We start from the raw sequence: 19,060 nt of genomic DNA on the forward strand, positions 1-19,060 counted from the left end.
AAGCCCGCCCAAATCCGATCCGAACCCGTAAAAATAGTGAATTAGGGCCGGATTTGGATAGTATATTTAATCAAACCGGACTTTGGCGGGCGCTGGCTTGTCTTTAAAAAAGTCAAGTCCGCCTAAATCCGACCCAAAACCCGCCCAAATCTGACTCATGAACAGGTCTACTCTATAGACACCTTCGTGCTAATGAAATTGTTTCAAGAAAACGGCCATTCACGTTAGAAATAAAAAAATTATATAATTTGACATTCTTGTCATATATTAATTATAAAGTTGTTATTTCTTTTATATTAAAATATAATTATATTCTATTATATATACAATATTGATTACTCAAAAATCCATTTCTTTAAATATTAACTATAAATTTTATATTTTCTTTTTATATAGAATATATAATTATGCCTACCGTAAATATATATAAACACAATTACCAAATCTAGGATAAACTGCAAATTAAATTTTAGAGATAATTAATCACTAACCTTGAAGTCATTTTTGTATTCCAACTATAGTTTAAAAATATGAGTCTAATAATAACTTTTTTGGATCAGATTATCAAAAGTGGAACCATGAATAAGCAAGTTGGAAAGGAAACCGCCATTTATGAACCAAAACTGATAGTCCATGAACCGTGCATGACTAATCCCAACCCATCCCTCTTTGCCAATTTTTTTCAATATAATTAATTGAAAAAATGAATTCTAATTTCAATATTTTCAAAAGATCGAATTGGATTGAAATCGACGGTTTATAAACTGACCAAGACCATTTGCATCCGTTTCGAAAATAACTTGATGTCTCATTCGGTTTCACACAGCGACTAATTGATATTTATAAAATTGAAATTTAATATTTTAATTTTATTATTAAGTATTTTAAAATTACATACGTCTTAGTTTGTTATACGAATGATGTACCATTATTATTACGTTAAATGATTAGTTTTAGTAGCGCATGGAACAATGGTAATTTTTTCCTTTAAAGGACAGCATCACAGACATAAGAGGCACTATTCAATGATCACCTCAGCTATGGCCCAATGTCATTTCTCAAATCCTAAATTTTTAGAAAGCAAAGGAATAAATTAATCATCAGAATATTTTGTAAAGTTTCAAAGTGTTAGACCCAAAAGTGCATGTGATCATATTCACTTGCACTTTAAAGTCTTAATCTTTTATTAGACATATTTAATCATTTAAAAAAAATTAATGTTTTTTATTTTATAATGCAATTTTTTTGAAAGCATCAACATTAACTTAAGTTTGATAAAAATATTGTAATTATAGCTAAATATATATACATATATATGTATATATATATATATATATATATATATAAAACATTCATTTTTTTTATCATTTATAACTAAACTTTATATTTTTTCAAATAAAAATACTTATTAAAATTTAGAGTAATTTAAATTTTGAGCCATAAAAAAAGAATGTAATACTTTTGAGCAATTAGCCTATGTAAAAGGACTATTACTTGAGAATTAAAAAACAGTTTCAAAGTTTTTGAACAAAATTTCTTTTTAGCCCGATTCAGGTTTTATTTTAAAATTCTCTCTCTCTCTCTCTCTCTCTCTCTCTCTCTCTCTCTCTCTCTCTCTATATATATATATATATATATATATATATATATATATATATATATATATATATATATATATATATATATATATATATCTATACTATATATAAAAGCACGGATGGGGGGGACAGGCAAATTTACTAAATAACCTTTTATAAATTATTACTATTTGTTTAGTTAATTAAAGGTTTTATGGTAATTGTCTAATTAAAAATATAGTAATTAAATATATAATTCAGTTAGAGTTTAATTTGAATAAAAAAATATTAAACTTACGTGAAGATATATGATAATTATCTAATTAATTAAAGATACAACACAATTAGAGTTTAATTTGAATAAGAAAATTGTTAAACCTATCGTACAACAAAGATTACATAGAAAGGCAACTTGCTAAATTGTTTATAATGCGATAATGTTCATCCAAACAAGTACAAATTGTGTAATACCAATAAACAAATTTATTAGAAAAAAATTAAGCCTTCAAATTGCTTGGTATATACTAAAACATTCTACGTGCATGATGGACTATTGATTAGTGTTTTGATAAATTATTTTGGACTCTTTTTAATTAGCTATTTAAAAATATTATTCTAAAAAACCAAGTAAAGTCAAATTTTACCATAATTTTTTTTAATTCGCAATAAATATAATTATTTGACGAATCACACTAAAAATCACGTGTGAAACGCGTAAATAAAACAATTAAAGATATAATGTAGTTAGAGTTTAATTTGAATGAGATAAAGCAATTAAAGAGATAATGTAGTTAGAGTTTAATTTGAATGAGAAATGTTAAATCTACGTACAACAAAAATTATTTACAAGGTAGCTTATTAAATTGTTCTAATTGGAATAGGATTAGGCTATAAATGGAAGAAAGGAACCAAGCAAACTCCACACTACTTAAACAAAGAATTATTAAAAAAAATTAAATCAAATTCAAATTCAAATCTTATATTTACAAAATAAAATTATCTATTTAAAATTATCATTAAAATTAGAGTAATAATTAAAATAAACTATTTTAAATATTTAACTTTTACTATCTCACTTTTTATTTAATCAATTAGAATTCTAAATAAAGTAAATCATTTCAAATAAAATATTATTTTAATTATTATTTGATGTTTTTATTTATATTTTTTATAAATAAAACAAATTATAATTAATTCTTATTTTAATTTTTATTTGAGATTTTATACTTAATTATTAATTAAATATGAATATAATTACTAATTATCATTATTTGACGAATTACACTACGAGTCACGTGTGAAACACGTAAGAGATTTTCCAACCCAACAAAAAATCTAACTAATTTACTAATATACATAAAATACATTGGTATAATTATAATTAATTATAAGTAAATGTTCTAGATGTCAATTAATTTATTAATATTATATTTTTTATAATAAAAATTTATAATAATTTTAATATTGATTATGAATAAAATACATTCACATAATCATAAAAAAATTAATTAATACATAAACTGACGAGACACATTACGCGCCACGTGCGTAGCACGTAATGTGAAACTAGTATATATATATATATATATATATATATATATAGATATAAAACATAATATGCATAAATTTAATAAAATATATTTATTAAATTGATGATATGGTTGACATATATTCTATTTAAGGTATTTGGTATATATATATATATATATATATATAAAACTAAACACTTTTAATGCTATAGTTAAGATTAGAATAATGATCTTAAAATATAAAGATTATTGTGCCCTTCAACAACTTAAAGTATATGTTAAATGATTAACAAATAGTTTAATAGACCAAATCAAATTCTTTTTTTTATATAATCATAATACAAATTTAAAATTTTATTTTATTCAAATAAACATTTACAAAATCTTTAAACACCTCGCTTAATTAGGTTAAAATTATACATAAAAAGTAAAAACGAAGTCCATAAATTCCATTTCCATTAGTTTTTTTTATAAAGTGGAAGTCGCATGAGATCGAACAGATTCTATCAAATCAATTGAGTCGAATTCTCTGGTAATGTTTAAATTAGACTCAAATTATTTGAAGGCTTTTATTAGGAAGAAAATTAAATTATTTAATCCATTAGTCCTATATTTTTTTAATAATGTGCATAGAAATATGTTCCTTTTTATGAATAAAAATATTTAAAAAAAACAAAAGAATTTAGATTAAAAAAATCAATTAAACCCCCCAAAAATTGTATAGTTAATCCCCCATTCCACCAAAGTTAGTTCCACCCTAAATTAAGATTAAAATATAATTTGAATTACTAGAAAAATCAAAAGTTGAATATGGAAAAAAAGGATTGAAACATCTATAAACGAATCCAACTCTAATAAAACTTTTGTAAACCAAATCCATCATAGTTGTTTCGTATAAATAAAAATTTCTTGTATTGCGACCTTTTATAATCTCCCAAATGAGCTGATCCTGCAATGTGTACCATACTTTTTTTAATTGTTCATCCAATTCTCAAGATTTTGTTTTAACTAATCCGGATTCAATTCGCGTTGTGCATCTGGTATAGTGGGTAAGTCTGTCTGCAAGAACTCTCTGCATTCACAAAATTAGAACACAAAACCTTATTTAAGCGATATCAAACCATTTACCATTTGTACCAAACCATTGGTAACGTGTACAATAATTTAATAGCAAACACATCCATTGAACATATAAGTTTTTAAGAGTGAGATGAATTATTCAAATAATACTCATTTTTGGAAGAGAATAAATAATTCTGAACTGATTTGGCAAATAATATATCCATGATAATCAGTTTGATTATTTGAAAACATAACCAAATTTATGTTTTTCATTCGATTTTTACACACCATGCATAAATGATAAAACCTCCCTTGATAATGCAATTTATGGATGGTTTTTTGATTGTCCAACCGGTTGTCAAAGTTTCGCCCAGATTAATTTAAATTCGGTGAATAAATCTATCAGCAGAAATTTTCTGCATCTACTAACTAATATCAAGCCGATTAATACTTCGAACCAATTCCGATAAGTAATTTATGGATGGTTTCTACAAGCTATTTAAAGTTCTTTATTAAACTACGTAAACTTTCTTTAGTACAGCAAGACAATAAAAATGGATATGCACCGTTTTCTGGGTTCTTCCACGAATGAATTAAAACAAAAACAGCAAGTCGACACGTGTCCTAATACGTGTAACCATAAGAAACTATACATGCCCTCGTTAGCTTACACGTAAGCTTACAGACTATACACGAAGCTAAGCTTCTCTATATTAAGATTCACTTCACTAAAATTTATCACCATTTCCAAAACAATTTCAAGCCAACTTAAGAAAAATAATTTTCTGTTCGAGTTTTAGGTTCAAAAATGGCAACAGTAGGCAGAAATATTGCAGCTCCACTTCTGTTTCTGAACTTGGTTATGTATTTTATAGCTTTAGGGTTTGCTAGTTGGTGTCTTAACAGGTATATCAATGGCCAAACTTATCATCCAAGTAAGTCCTAATTTTATATTTTCTTCTTCTTTATATATATTTATAAATATGTATGTTTTGGGTAGATTAAAATGATAACTTCTTTTACAGGTTTTGGAGGAAATGGAGCAACAAGTTTTTTTCTTACTGTTTCTATGATAGCTTCTGTTCTTGGGATAGTTTCAAAGTTTGCAGGTGGTAACCATATTCGAGCTTGGAGGAATGACAGTTTAGCCGCTGCCGGTTCGGCTTCGTTGATGGCTTGGGCCGTCACCGCTCTGGCCTTCGGGTACGACACTAATCGCTATATTATGGTGTCCATATCGGTATTTTTTTACCTGTCTTAATACGCTAAAATTTGTGATTTATTTGATCGTCAGCTTGGCATGTAAGGAAATAAACCTAGGAGGGCACAGAGGATGGAGACTGAGGATGGTGGAGGCATTTATGATAATCTTAGCCTTTACCCAACTCTTATACGTCGTATTGCTTCATGCCGGAGTGTTCAGCAGTAGATACGGTCCTGGCTACCGCGACACGGAATACGGCGTCGGAGCTGGTGGAGAACCGGTAACCAAGGGCGTTCCAGTCGCAGGTTCTAGGGTTTGAATGTAGGATGAAGCGGTCGGTAGCATAAATGTGTAGGTTTAATGTAAGAAGTTTGTGTCATTTTAATTGTCATCCCTTTTGGCAGGGAGTGCTGTGTTTTTATAGTTATTGTAAGTTATCATGACGGTGTGTTCAATATAATAGTAACATAAGTATGGATGTGTATGTATATATCTAAGTTGTCTTTATGTGTTTATTAAATTTGGATTTTGCTTGGCCTGTAATTATGTAAATGATGCTGTTTCATTTATAAAGCACCTGCCTTGATGAAGGGGACCAAGAATGAGAGCAATAAATAGCAAGATTTGTAGAGGTTTTTCCATACGCAGAAGAAAACACCCTTCGAAAAATGAAATTTACAAATGGGGTCCCCAGGTTCTAGTTTAGTTATGATTTAATTGTTAAAAGTCGGCATTTATATTATAGCATGGAGTATTTTATTTCTAAGGCAAAAATACTTAAAAACCCCCCATCTTTGACTTTGTTTTCAATTGCACCACCACGTAGGAGAATTTTCAATTACACCCTATTTAAGGTTTTCAGTTTTCACCTGTACCCTAATTGACTAAAATGACCTCTTTTCATTTAGAAAAAAGTTTAAATTAATCCTTCATTTGTATTTTTTCAAATGAAAAAAATAATGATATAATCCTTCTATTTAGTTGGTTTTAATAATTTTATCCTTAAATTATCAATTTTTTTTATTTTAGGGTGCAGACGAAAACTGAAAACCCTAAATAGGGTGCAATTGAAAATTCTCCTAGGTGGTGGTGGAATTGAAAAAAAGTTCAAAGGTGGGGGATTTTTCAGTATTTTTGCCTATTTCTAAAGGTGATTACGATTTTGAGTTAATACAATTTTTTTGTTGATTTTTCAAAAAAAAATCCCGTTATTTTAGCCGACTTGCTATCAAAATATATGAAAAGTTATTTTATATAGAAAAACTTAATTGTAGTAATTTATATATTAGAATTTTATGAATTCATTTACAATTAATTCATAAATAAAATGGTGCATTTCATTGGTAGGTTTTGAGCTGTTTTACCATATGAAATTATGGTTACCAAATTTTAAAACATTGATAGAATTGTCAAAAACTAAAATAGGTGAATAGAATTATCAACTTTTAAATGAAAAAAATTATAAATTTCTTCATAGGTAATCCTAAAATTATAGCAACACATCGAATAACTCATAATCCAACAAATCAAATTAATTCACAGCATCATCTAATTTCATCACTGCAAATAAAATTCAACATTCGAACAGCATAATTGCACATACTAAAGGTAAGACAAGGACAGGAAAAAAAACTCTCTCGAAGAACAGATTTACTCAAACTGATCTTTCTTTCTGCTAGTGAATTACATGTACAAATTTCTAAACTGCAGTACCTGCATTTGGAGCTTCATTAATGTAACCTTCTTTCCGACCCTCGAATCCGGGCCGCATGAGTTTCTTCTCTCTTTTCGCAATTTTCCTAGTCTTTTTCTGTTGAATTCTATCCGCTATATTATGTGATCTCTTCTGCTGTTTTTCTGCTTTCATTTTCTGCTGTGATTCAATTCTCTCCTTCCATTTCTCCGCGTTCTTTTGCTGCCTCCTCTTCTCCTTCTTCAAGCTCTGTTTCAACAGTTTCGGATCATCATGAACCTTGATCCCCGCAGCTCTATCGACCGCTGCTTTCCATGAATGCTTCTTCGTGATAATATCCCCTTTCTCCGGATCCTTCTTAGCGTCCCTCAATTGTTTCGCCTTTTCGAGTTCCTTTACTTTCGAAAACTTTCTTTTCTTGTTCTTTCCGTGTTCTTCATCTCCGAGCTTAACATGACTGAACTTGAAATCTTTTGGGTCCTCTTTTGCTGCGGAATCCTTATCTGCTTTTTTCGTTGATTCCTTTGATGCAGGCCCCTTATTTTCCGACTCTGATTCCCTCTTGCGTTTCTTTTGTAGAATTCCTTTGTTCTTCCTCACTCTATCCGAACCACCAGTACTCCGACCTCCACGAAGCTCTTCAATTTTGCGATGAAGCCGTTGCCGTAGCTCTTCATAAGTTGCCGACTTATCACCATCAGTTATCCTTGGATTAATCTCCACTTCCTCCTCATCACTACCCTCATCCTCTTCTGCCTTTTCGTTTTCCAAATTTTTCATAAGCAAATCGAGAGTAGTCGCTGATGACTTCTCCGGATCAAGCCTCTGTCTCCGCGCTTTCTTAATATTTTCTCTAGATTCTTTCTTTGCCAACGCTTTCTCACCCTTGCTAAGACCTTGGAACCATTTCTTATCCGTATCATCAACAGGTAAATAGAACTTAGCAGGAATAAGCTCAATCAATTTGTCGAAGAACACAGAATTCTCATGGATAAGAGACTTGATATCAAATTCAGAATTCGACTCGTCGGCAATATTCTGCCTTTTCTTCATCTTTATAGCTGAAATTGAACAGCAAACAACAAAAAACAAAGATTCAAACCAATAACGGTTCAATTTACGCACTCATAAAGCCGCGAACTAGCAACTCTTCGTGAAATTAAATTAGACAACCTAAACGGTCAAGAATCCGATTATATCGACTCAAAGCCTATATTTTACTAGAACTCAGTTCCTTACAATAAGTTTCAAACTCCAAACAAATATTTTCAAATCTAACACACACGAATACATATCTGCATATCAAATTCAAAAATTAAAACAAAAAACTTGATAAATCGAAACAATTAAGCAGCTAATAAACGTACCTTAAGGAAGAAATTAGCTAAAACTCGGAGAGAAAACCCTAGAAAATAGTGCTAGCTCCCAGTGTCGAAACGCATGTTCAAAAACCCTAGGGTTTATTATGAAATTAGGTTTTTGATGAGTGAAGATGAATCCATTTGATGAAGCGGGTTTACTGACCAACATTAAAGTTGGGCCGGTTTATAAAATGCTAGTCTTGGGTCACTCAAAGAGAACAATTTCAGATCCTATGCCAAGCCCAAGCCCATTGAGTTGATATAAGAGAAAATTCAATTCCTTTTTCATTCTTTTTTTTAATTACACTTAAAAAAAATATGATATGCTTTTAAAATTCTATTTACTATAAAAATCTCTCAGAAAGGGATCAAAATGATGTACTACATGGTTATAACGAGTCTATTTTCGTAAAAAATAATATTAATACTCGTAGAAATTGATAATTTTTAAAGAAAATCTCAAGATAATTAGTTTTTTTTTTGAAATTTCTCAAGATAATTAGTTAATAAACTAATCAGTAATTAACTTATTTTGAAAATACTCATTTGCTAATGGAATTAAAAAGGGGAAGATGTAAGAATATTAAAATAATATTAAATGATCTCTTTTGTATTTTTTTTTAATTTTAGGTTTAGTAATTCAGTTTTATATATATAATGTTTGAGCTTTTGAAATTTGGTCCGATCCATTCATAGATCTATTTATTCGATCGCATATATATTTTTGAAACACCTCTAACATAAATTAACTTTAAAATAATTTATTGTCAACTTCTTTCATAATTAAAATTAGAAATTAAAATAAATGAAATTTTATTTGTTATTTTAAATGAGATATGTATTGCTTTAATTATTATAATAAGAAAGAGTGAGTAAAATAAAACTAAAAATTTAAATAAAACATGTAAGAGTGAGTAAAATAAAACTTAAAATTTAAATAAAACATGTTTATTGCTAAACTATACCTGTAGAAATAATATTTTTTTATGATTTATTTTTGAAAGTTAAAATGTTCAATAGCTCTTTATATTGTCAAATTAGAATATGACCTAGCTACCTCCCCCCTCCAAATATTTAATCTAACACTTAAAAATAAAATCCAAGGGTGGAAAATAAAGTAATTTGTATGCCTACCCAAATTGTGTTTTAAGAAGATGGTGTTGACCAGTTGACCAAAATTAAAGCATGATCTTAATACTCAAATAACTATCTGAAATTTAATCAAATTAATTTCGTGATAAGTGATTATTGATAGATTAGTAAAGGATTAGGATGAACCGAAAAATAAAATTTAATAATTACATGTAAAGAAAGTTTGATTAGGCTTTTTAGCACTTTTAATTAGTAGTGTCAGCAAACATTGTCCAAGTAAAAGGAAACATTCTCAGAGATTAGTCTTTAAAGAGAAATAATTGAGACTCATGGGTCAATGATAATCAAATCTATATCTTAATTAATTCGTATTTAATTGAGTTTGATAAAAATAAAATTAGGTTTCTTCTATTTTAAAATTTATCCTATTTCTTTTTACCTTCCTTGATGGATACAGTCAAGTCAACCACATACATAGAGGAATTATTGGTCAAACTTTTAGTTCAAAATGCTGTGCAATAAACCGCATATGTTCTCTAACATCTACCTAAGAATTTTTTGTTCTCATAAATTCTTATATATACTCAGTCTACCACGTTATCTATGAATTAAGCCAATCATATCATAACACTTTATTAAAATAAAAATATTTTTATAATTTCGTTTGTTATTTGCATACACTTTTGAATAATAATATTATAAAAATACTTTCATTTTAATGAGGTGTTATGATGTGATGGACTGAGTCTATCTAAAAAAAAATTGTTCTCTAAATCGTAATATTTATCGCTTTAACCATCAACACATAAATTAAAAAACTTAAATTATTTTTATTTTTAAAATTTATTGAATTTATAATTGATTCTTGTGTTATAGTATTATTTTAATAATTTTTTTAATCATCTTAATGTTATAAAATATTATGGATCAAATTTTGTTTTCTAACCAAATAAATATTATAAGCCGGGTGAAATAGCAATCTAGCTTTGGTAAAAAAAAATAGTAATCTAGCGAAAAATAAATATAATTAGTCAATAACTTTTTATTAATTTTAGTTCACATATTTTAGATCGAAAAGATAGTAATGCAATGATCAATAGGACGTTAAATTTACCAATCATAAAGTGTTTAGATTGGTAATGTCAAACCGTGAGAATTATGAAGATTTTAAACTTACATCTCCACATATTTATATTTATTTTTTAAATATTTTTGTTATATATAATACATATTAAAAATAAAAGCGATACATTAACCTTCAAATGAATTAAAAAAAAACTTTATACGTAAAATGATTTTCGAGGATGACGCATTGCAAGTTTCTCAGGCAATCAATTCAAAAATGGTTCCTTTGACATTAACTTGGGGAATTTGTTAAGATATCTGGCGTTTAGCTACAATCTTTCAAAAATCGTCTTTTACGCATATTAGTAGAACTTTCAATAAAGAAGCTCATTTACTTGCTAACGTGAAAAGATTTGTGCTGTAATGTATTTTAGGGCTTCTGTGTAATTCACTTTGTATTATGCCTTTCTACTCAGTATATATCTCTTGACAAAAAAACATTTGAATATACATGTGCCTTTTTTTCATAATGAAACAACATACTAATGGTGATAGTAGTCTTAATCACTAAAGTAAAAGATATCCTATTTTTTGATTTTTTTATTTATAACTTTATTTTTTAATTTTTTTAATTTTCACTTTCAATTATAACCATTGTGTCCAAATTGAAATGGAAAAAATTTAATATTTCGTTAATATTACTTCATATTGTTTCAATTTACATTTTCATCATAACAAATTTTAAAAATGAAAATTATCAAAAAAAAAAAATTAAAAATGAAACAATATAATAGGTTTATTTGAATCTTTTTACACTTCAATTTAAATAAATGGCTACAATTGAAAGAAAAAAAATTAAAAAACGCGCTAAAATTGAAGATTTTGAATGATGAGTGTGGCCATAAATAAAAAAGTAAAAAGTGTGAAGTATTTTTAAGTGATTAGGCCTGATAAATATGTGTCTAATATATTAATTAATTTTATTGTGTATATAAGATATCATGAGAATTTTTAATGATATCTATTAAATTGTGGGATAAATAATTAGCCAGAGAATAGCCACAAAATTATGGTGGTTGAATCACAATTGCATCCAACTGGATTAGAAAAATGATTTATTATTTAGATCAACTTGAAAATATCAATTAGCATCATGCTTTCTGTAAAATATCATATCAGATTTAAGCATTTGATATCTAATCCAATCTTGTAGATGAAGATGTATAGTTAATGCAATTAAGATTTTGAGATCATTCTAATTTTGGCATTTATTTCTAATTTCATTTCGAGGAATAATTATAAATGTAAATAAATTAAAATTCAAGTGATATTCAAGCTTAATTAGAGCTAAAGTTAACCTTAGTCCATGATTGTAGGTCCAACTTGCTAGTGAAATTCTGACTCATCTAAATATCAGGAATGATTTAACCTCAATTAACTAAAAGTTTATTAAATCAAATGTTCTAAAATCTTGTAATTCACATTTTAGTGATCTAATTCTTTGGAAGAGTTAATCAAGCTTTTCTAGAAAGTCATGAGAATGTTAAATCATGAAGGCTCTTCTCTAGACTCTCTTTTAGGTTGAGAGAAAATATATTTATCATTACTTTACTTTATTAAATAAATCTTAATTTTTAATTTTAGTATATATATATTATTATTATTATTGTCTTTAAATATATCTACAATTATTTTAGAGTTGATGTTCCTCAAATATATGCACGTACATGGGCGAAACTAGTGGAGGGTTAGGAGGATCGGCCGACTCTTTTTTCCGAAAAAAAAAACATATATTTAGGGGCAGTTTTTCTTTATAACCGTCCTTACAAGTGCAAATTACCATATTTAGACCGTGTTTACTGTTGTTTGATTTTTCTAAATAGCCGAAAATGAAAATTTTGACCCTCCTAAATTAGAGTTCTAGTTCTACCACTGTGCACGTAGAGTTAATTTTATATGCATAAAAGATAGCATCCACCACATCAGCTTTTAAACGAATTATGAATACACGATAAAGGTTTAAAAAATTATGTTATAAAATTTAAAAATCCTGGTACATATACTAACATATGTTAAAATTATGGACATATACGTAATCTACTCTGAATAGACATTCAAACATTAATAAAAGAAATGACAATATTTTATAACTCACATTTTTAATCCAACTCTTTTAATCCATCTTATGTGGTAAGATTTCATTCGTCCAATTTTCACTCAAAATTATACTCCCTCCGGTTCGTAATATTAGTCGCATTTGGAAAAAAAAATTGGTCCATAATATTTGTCGCATTTGGATTATCAAGATAAATTTTATTTTATTTTCCAGATTTACCCTTAATAAATGTACATTGAAATAATACAATACACAAACAAAGAATGAATAGTGCAATTATCAAAAAAAAAAAGAATGAATAGTGCAACTTCCAAGAACTCATCTCTCTCGCCTACACAAACATGCACATATATATACTGTATGTTAGTTTCAACTCCTTGTTTCAAAAAGAATATTGAGAATTCCAAAACTTGATTACGTAGTAAAGAGTTTTTTTAAAAGTGTAATTAATAGGGTTAACTTGGTAAAATTATACATAAATTAAGACATAATTATTGTTTCCTTAATTCCTGTGCCGGAGCTAAATGCGACTAATATTACGGACCGGAGGGAGTATATTTTAAAATATAGAAGTTAATCAATCCACTCTTTAATTGTCACGTCAGACGGTACAAAAAAAATGGATTAAAGGCATCTAATTAATTAAAGATGTTAAATCAAGGAAGCATATGATAACTAAAAAGACATCTAATTAATTAAATTTACTTTAGAAAAGCTCAAAGTGTGCAAATGCTTAGCTGTTAACCAAGAAGTGTAAGCATAAAAAAGCCGTACAAAACACGGATTATTGGTGTCTAATTGAGTTTAATTAATTACTACTACTATTGAAGGAGATAAGGGCAAAATGGCATATGGTGATCACTTTGCTAGTTCTGATGTAGTTTCAATTTTTATTTTCAATTCATTTGAGTTTGAAGTTAGAATTAATTTTGAGAAGAAACAAAGAAGTTAGAATTAATCGACAAGTGTACAAGGCTTTTCAGCTATACATTGATTTATCACTCAACAAAGTTTCATTTTACCTCTTGAATTTGAAACGAAAATTAAATAAAATTAAAAATCATAATTTTAAACAAAAACACTTTTAAAGGACATTTTAAACAAAAATTCTTTTAAAATAGACTTTTTCACTCGTTTTATCTCTTCAACTCCAAATGGTCCAATAATTTATTGAAAGAGATAAGGGTAAAATGGCATATGGCGATCACTTTGCTAGTTTTGATGTAGTTTGAATTTTTATTTTCAGTTTATTTGAGTTTGAAGTTAGAATTAATTTTGAGAGGAAACAAAGAAGTTAGAATTAATCGACAAGTATACAAGGCTTTTCAGCTATACATTGATTTATCGCTCAACAAAGTTTCATTTAACCTCTCGAATTTGAAACGAAAAATTAAATAAAATCAAAAATCATAATTTTAAACAAAAACACCTTTAAAGGACATTTTAAACAAAAATTCTTTTAAAATAGACATTTTCACTCGTTTTATCTCTTCAACTCTAAATGGTCCAATAATTTATTGTCTGAAAAAAATAACAATCTATAAATATATAAAAAGAAATACCATCTCATGAAAATGATGAACTAGTCTTAAGTAAAGAAAATAAAAATGGACTTAATTAGCGGGCTACTCATTGAGTCATCCATATACACGTTCGTTTAACAAATTAAAATACCAATGCGTGGATAATTTATTAAACGAACGGTAGTAATATACAACGATAAAACTTACAAAAATGAGACAAATAAGTCAAAATTTGCATATTTTTATCCAAAATCATAAATTTATTTTAATTGACATTTTTATCAATTTGAGAGGCAAAATGAACTTTTTGTTGATTGATCATTTATCAAATTAAGTTTGCTATGCAAGTGGTTCATAAAACATCATCCAAGTTTGTCATTGCATTTTAGTAATTTTTGTTGAGAGGATTTTTTCAAAAAAGAATTTATTTGTAATATAATTTAAATTTGAGGGAGTAATCAAGTGATAATTTATTTCCAAGGATATCAAAAGATGCAAAATTTGATTCTCCTAGATAAAGATTAGTACAGTTTGAAACCCTATAACCGATATATAAAAAGAAATAAAATAACAATAAAAATTTAAAGATACAATTTTTTTAGGTGTTAAATAATCAAGAATAATTTAAGTATGGAGAATTCTCTGATACTAATTGCACTCTCTTAATTTTCATTGATTTTTTGTTCCACTTCTAATATACTTCAGACGATGATATAAAAAATATTAATCTTCAAAAATTAAATGTGAAATTTAAACAAATGCTAAAAAATTTAAACGATTTAATGATCTATATAAAAACAAATTGTATGTCGAGTAAAACACATAAAAATACATAAAACTTCAAAAAACAGGACAATTTATTTAAAAAAATATATGAAATAAACGAGATAAGAAATAATATTTTTCGGCTAGAAGTTGAAAATCACCGTCGATGAAAATCAACTTTCTCTCTCGATTAAAACTACAAACCCAGTTAACACTTTAATTGCAAGTTAAAAACTACAAACTCACCACCTGTCCATAAAAGTCAATATTTTAACATCTCCAATACCCAAAATGGCATCCAACAAATAGTATTTAATTAGGGTTTTTAGAGACTACATGGATCTATCTCCTTAAGAAGAAAGCAAAAAACAACACACCTGGTTACAAATTATTGGTACACCACTAATTTCCCGTTTAAATAATTCGACCACCCACTTCAATTTTTAATTTACTAAATCTTAGATTATGATTTAGATTTATTACTTTAGTAGTATATATGTCTAGATACATAAGCCCTAAGTCCATACGTGTCACAAAATTATGAGTTTGTTCTTTCACTTTTGTCTTGCATCAAAATTAATGTAATCTAATTAAGATTTGATCCTTACTAAGACATGTCACCCAATGTCTTGACAATTTTTCGAATTTCACTAAATGCCCTTTATTTGTTACATTATTAAATATAAAGATGTTAAAAAATAAACAAAAAATGCAACTTGTTGAAATTGGTATATATGGAGTAATAAAAATATTTTAATATGGTCTAAAAATGTATAAGTATTGACATTATTTTAGAGAGTAAACTAAATTATCAAAACCAGTCAAGTTTGACTTACGTAATCTCGAGCCATAAATTCAAAAATCGGACAAATGTTGATACATTTTCAAAGAAGTTCAAAAATTTGTAGCTTCGGGGATGATGTTTTATTATGGATTAATATTTATTTTTAAAATTTTACATTTTTATAACACATTAAGGGTAAAGTGGTAAAAATGAGAAAGGATGATGGTACATTGAGAGATCATGAAGTAGTACATGAAAGGATATGGATGATTTGATAGTGACACTAAATAAAGTGATTAGTAACAAAAAGGTGTTTAGTGCATATATAAATATGCAATCAACATGACCCCATTGTCATAGAATTTGGAAGACAGGCAATAATTTTTGTTCATAAAACCATAATTAGAAGCAAATTAGTAGTAGTAATGGCAGGGCATTTAGGGTGGGGTGTCCTTAATGAAGAAGGTTGGAGGAAAGGTCCTTGGACTGGTGAAGAAGACAGATTGCTTATTGAATACGTTAGGTTACATGGTGAAGGCAGATGGAATTCTGTTGCTAGGCTTGCAGGTTTGTTCAATCTCACTTCATTTTTGTTTTTATTTCATTGTTCACTTCATTTTGTTTTCTCATACATGTTTGTCTCGCCCTTTGGTCGAGAGGCTACGCTCCTTCTCGCTTGTATTTCGTTCGTTTTTCTTGTATTTTCTGTACACCAAGTGATTGTCTTCCTTTTCGTTTATATTTCGCCTTGTGTTTCTGATTACGCCAATTGGTTCCGCCTTTTTTGTTTGTATTCCGCCTACGGCAAGTGACTACAATCTTTTCTTTTGTAGTCCGTCTTTTTTTGTATTTTTGACTATGTCAAGTAATTTTTTCTTGTATTTTTGACTTCATTCTTTTACGCTTGTATTCCACCCGCTTTTTTTTATATTTTTGTCTACAATGAGTGATTGTGTTCTTTTTCGTGTGTGTTCCGCTCTTTTATATTTCTGACTACGCCGTATATGTTTTTAATCGTTCAGGACTGAAAAGAAACGGAAAAAGTTGCAGATTGAGATGGGTGAATTACTTAAGGCCAGATTTGAAGAGGGGACAAATAACTCCTCATGAAGAAACCATAATTCTTGAGTTGCATGCTAGGTGGGGTAATAGGTAATTTACCTTAACCACCACAACTTTAATTTCTATTTAATTTTTTTTTCATTATTGTTTAAGTTAACATACTTAAAAACAAAATAAAATTCAGGTGGTCCACAATTGCAAGAAGCTTACCAGGAAGAACAGACAATGAAATCAAAAACTATTGGAGAACACATTTCAAGAAAAAGACCAAAATGTCCCCTGAAACCTCAAACAAATCAAGAACTCATCACTTGAAAAGACAACAATTTCAAGAACAGCAGCAGCAGATTCAACAACAGCAGCTGCTGCAACTAAACCAACTAGACATGAAAAAAATCATGTCCTTACTTGATGAGAATTATCAGGTTAAATTACCATTTAGTCCTCAAATATGGCCAGAAACAACAACTTTACTCTGCCCTAATGAAGATCAGCATGAACTTTTATATACTAATGGTTCAGTTCCTGATGATCATGAGGCCTGTAATGATGAACAGGATAGCTTGTGGGATGGACTGTGGAACTTGGATGATGTCCATGGTAATTATGGTGTTCCTGCAACATGTGCATCAGGCAAAGCTACCATTCATAATTTAGTGGCACCCTTTTGTTAGTTTTGATGGTTTTGTTTTGTGTAATTCAACCCAAAATGGGTTTAAAAGTAGGTAGACTCTTAATCTGCAGCTTTGGATTAATGTTCCAAGCTGTAAATTTTGGTTGCTTGCTCTCTTTTTTGAAATAAGAGAAATTTTTAGATCGATTTTGTCCACCACATCATCCGTAAACAGAGTCAGTCGTATTATGACATGTCAAATGGCGGATTTGCGATTTTTTTCCAGTTCTGATTTAACTTTTTGCCTCTGATTTTTTGTGATCTCGGACTTAATCTGCATCTATCCTTGAATTTATTATGAACTAGTATATTTATTAAAATATTAACTTATTTGTAGTAAAATTCTGATTTCAGCATGAGCTGAAACCTATATAGACTAAGGCAGTTCCGTTCCTGAACACATAATTAAATGTGTAAAACTTGAATGAAATTATTATTATTATTATTATTATGATGATGATGATGATAATGATGTATAGACTAAGGTAGTTCCGCTCCTGAACAAAAAATTAATGTGTAAAACTTGAATGAATGAAAGTATATTATTATTTTTATTATTTAAGTGATGTGTTATAAATTATAATTTAATTGACCGTATTTGTATATGAATGATGTGATGAACAGTCTATATAAGAATTTCTGTTAAATACTCCCTCCGTTCCACTTTAGAAGTCTCATTTGACTTTACACACAGATTAAGAAAACATTAATTATTTTTGTCTTTTCATGTTTTTTCATGTTTTGCCCCTATTAATGATAGTAGAATTTTTTATAGAACTCTTTTAAGAGAACTAAAATAAAGGTAAAATAGGGTATTCAATGGAAAAATATTTTAAAAATAGTAATGAGACTTTTTAAATGGAACATCCCAAAATGAAATATGAGACTTCTTAAACGGGACGGAGGGAATATCCAATTTCATATGAGAAGCTGAATTATTGAAGGGTTAATTAATGACTTGCTAATTAATGATGGGTTAGTAATATGTGTTGAATGTATTAAATCTTTGTGCATAATCCTAAACAATTCAATAAATTGTACACTTTATGATCAGTTTGTGCTTAACGCATATATCATTTGAGCCCTAGTTGGTCGGTTTTTACGATAGAATCTACTAAGCACAACTAATGAAAATTGATTGTACATCCTTGATAGAAGTGATATCTGCTAAACTTAACACATGAGATCATATCTAATGATGTGTACTTTAAGCATGAGACAACATTGTTACAACCTAGTATTTCGATTTGTTAATGTTAATTAGTAATTAAAGGCAAATTATTCATTATATTTAGTAATTCTTTTTCTTCTTCTAAGAAAGAGGTAATCTGCTTTATTAAATCTCAAACTCTATACACCATGATTTAAATATAAAAATAGTAAATTCGTTTAATAGACTTTATAGTAAAATCAATTGAATTTCATCGTATAATAAAATCAATTGAATTTTGTCATAAGATTTTCGGAAATAAGATTATTATTTAAATTTTTCCTTCAATTCATCATCTTTTTAAGGAAATAGTTTTGATTTGATTGTTGATCAAAGAATAATAT

The 19,060-nt window shown here is 28.1% G+C and overlaps 3 protein-coding genes across 3 annotated transcripts; 2 read left to right on the top strand and 1 right to left on the bottom strand.

The window, feature by feature from the left end:
* Positions 1-4,924: 4,924 nt before the first annotated feature.
* On the top strand, positions 4,925-5,975 carry LOC126670226 (membrane protein PM19L). Its single transcript, XM_050363905.2, has 3 exons — positions 4,925-5,103; positions 5,194-5,371; positions 5,463-5,975. The coding sequence occupies exons 1-3, from the start codon at positions 4,977-4,979 to the stop codon at positions 5,689-5,691; spliced, it is 534 nt and encodes a 177-aa protein (XP_050219862.1). The 5' UTR covers positions 4,925-4,976; the 3' UTR covers positions 5,692-5,975.
* Positions 5,976-6,879: 904 nt separating this feature from the next.
* Positions 6,880-8,576, bottom strand: LOC126670298 (uncharacterized). Its single transcript, XM_050363995.2, has 2 exons — positions 8,433-8,576; positions 6,880-8,126 (listed from the first exon to the last, which is right to left on the bottom strand). Exon 2 carries the CDS (start codon positions 8,116-8,118, stop codon positions 7,072-7,074), a length of 1,047 nt encoding a protein of 348 aa, XP_050219952.1. The 5' UTR covers positions 8,119-8,126; positions 8,433-8,576; the 3' UTR covers positions 6,880-7,071.
* Positions 8,577-16,100: 7,524 nt separating this feature from the next.
* LOC126669587 (transcription factor MYB24-like) lies at positions 16,101-17,665 on the top strand. Its single transcript, XM_050363095.2, has 3 exons — positions 16,101-16,338; positions 16,794-16,923; positions 17,018-17,665. Exons 1-3 carry the CDS (start codon positions 16,197-16,199, stop codon positions 17,505-17,507), a joined length of 762 nt encoding a protein of 253 aa, XP_050219052.1. The 5' UTR covers positions 16,101-16,196; the 3' UTR covers positions 17,508-17,665.
* Positions 17,666-19,060: the final 1,395 nt, after the last annotated feature.

The sequence above is a fragment of the Mercurialis annua genome, linkage group LG2 (assembly GCF_937616625.2).
Source record: "Mercurialis annua linkage group LG2, ddMerAnnu1.2, whole genome shotgun sequence".
NCBI lineage: Eukaryota > Viridiplantae > Streptophyta > Magnoliopsida > Malpighiales > Euphorbiaceae > Mercurialis > Mercurialis annua.

Coding starts and splice junctions, on each gene's coding strand:
- LOC126670226 (XM_050363905.2), top strand. CDS start 4,977: ATGGCAACAGTAGGCAGAAATATTGCAGCTCCACTTCTGTTTCTGAAC. Junction 5,104..5,193: donor TGGCCAAACTTATCATCCAA/GTAAGTCCTAAT, acceptor CTTCTTTTACAG/GTTTTGGAGGAAATGGAGCA. Junction 5,372..5,462: donor GTCACCGCTCTGGCCTTCGG/GTACGACACTAA, acceptor TTTGATCGTCAG/CTTGGCATGTAAGGAAATAA.
- LOC126670298 (XM_050363995.2), bottom strand. CDS start 8,118: ATGAAGAAAAGGCAGAATATTGCCGACGAGTCGAATTCTGAATTTGAT.
- LOC126669587 (XM_050363095.2), top strand. CDS start 16,197: ATGGCAGGGCATTTAGGGTGGGGTGTCCTTAATGAAGAAGGTTGGAGG. Junction 16,339..16,793: donor TTCTGTTGCTAGGCTTGCAG/GTTTGTTCAATC, acceptor TTAATCGTTCAG/GACTGAAAAGAAACGGAAAA. Junction 16,924..17,017: donor CATGCTAGGTGGGGTAATAG/GTAATTTACCTT, acceptor AATAAAATTCAG/GTGGTCCACAATTGCAAGAA.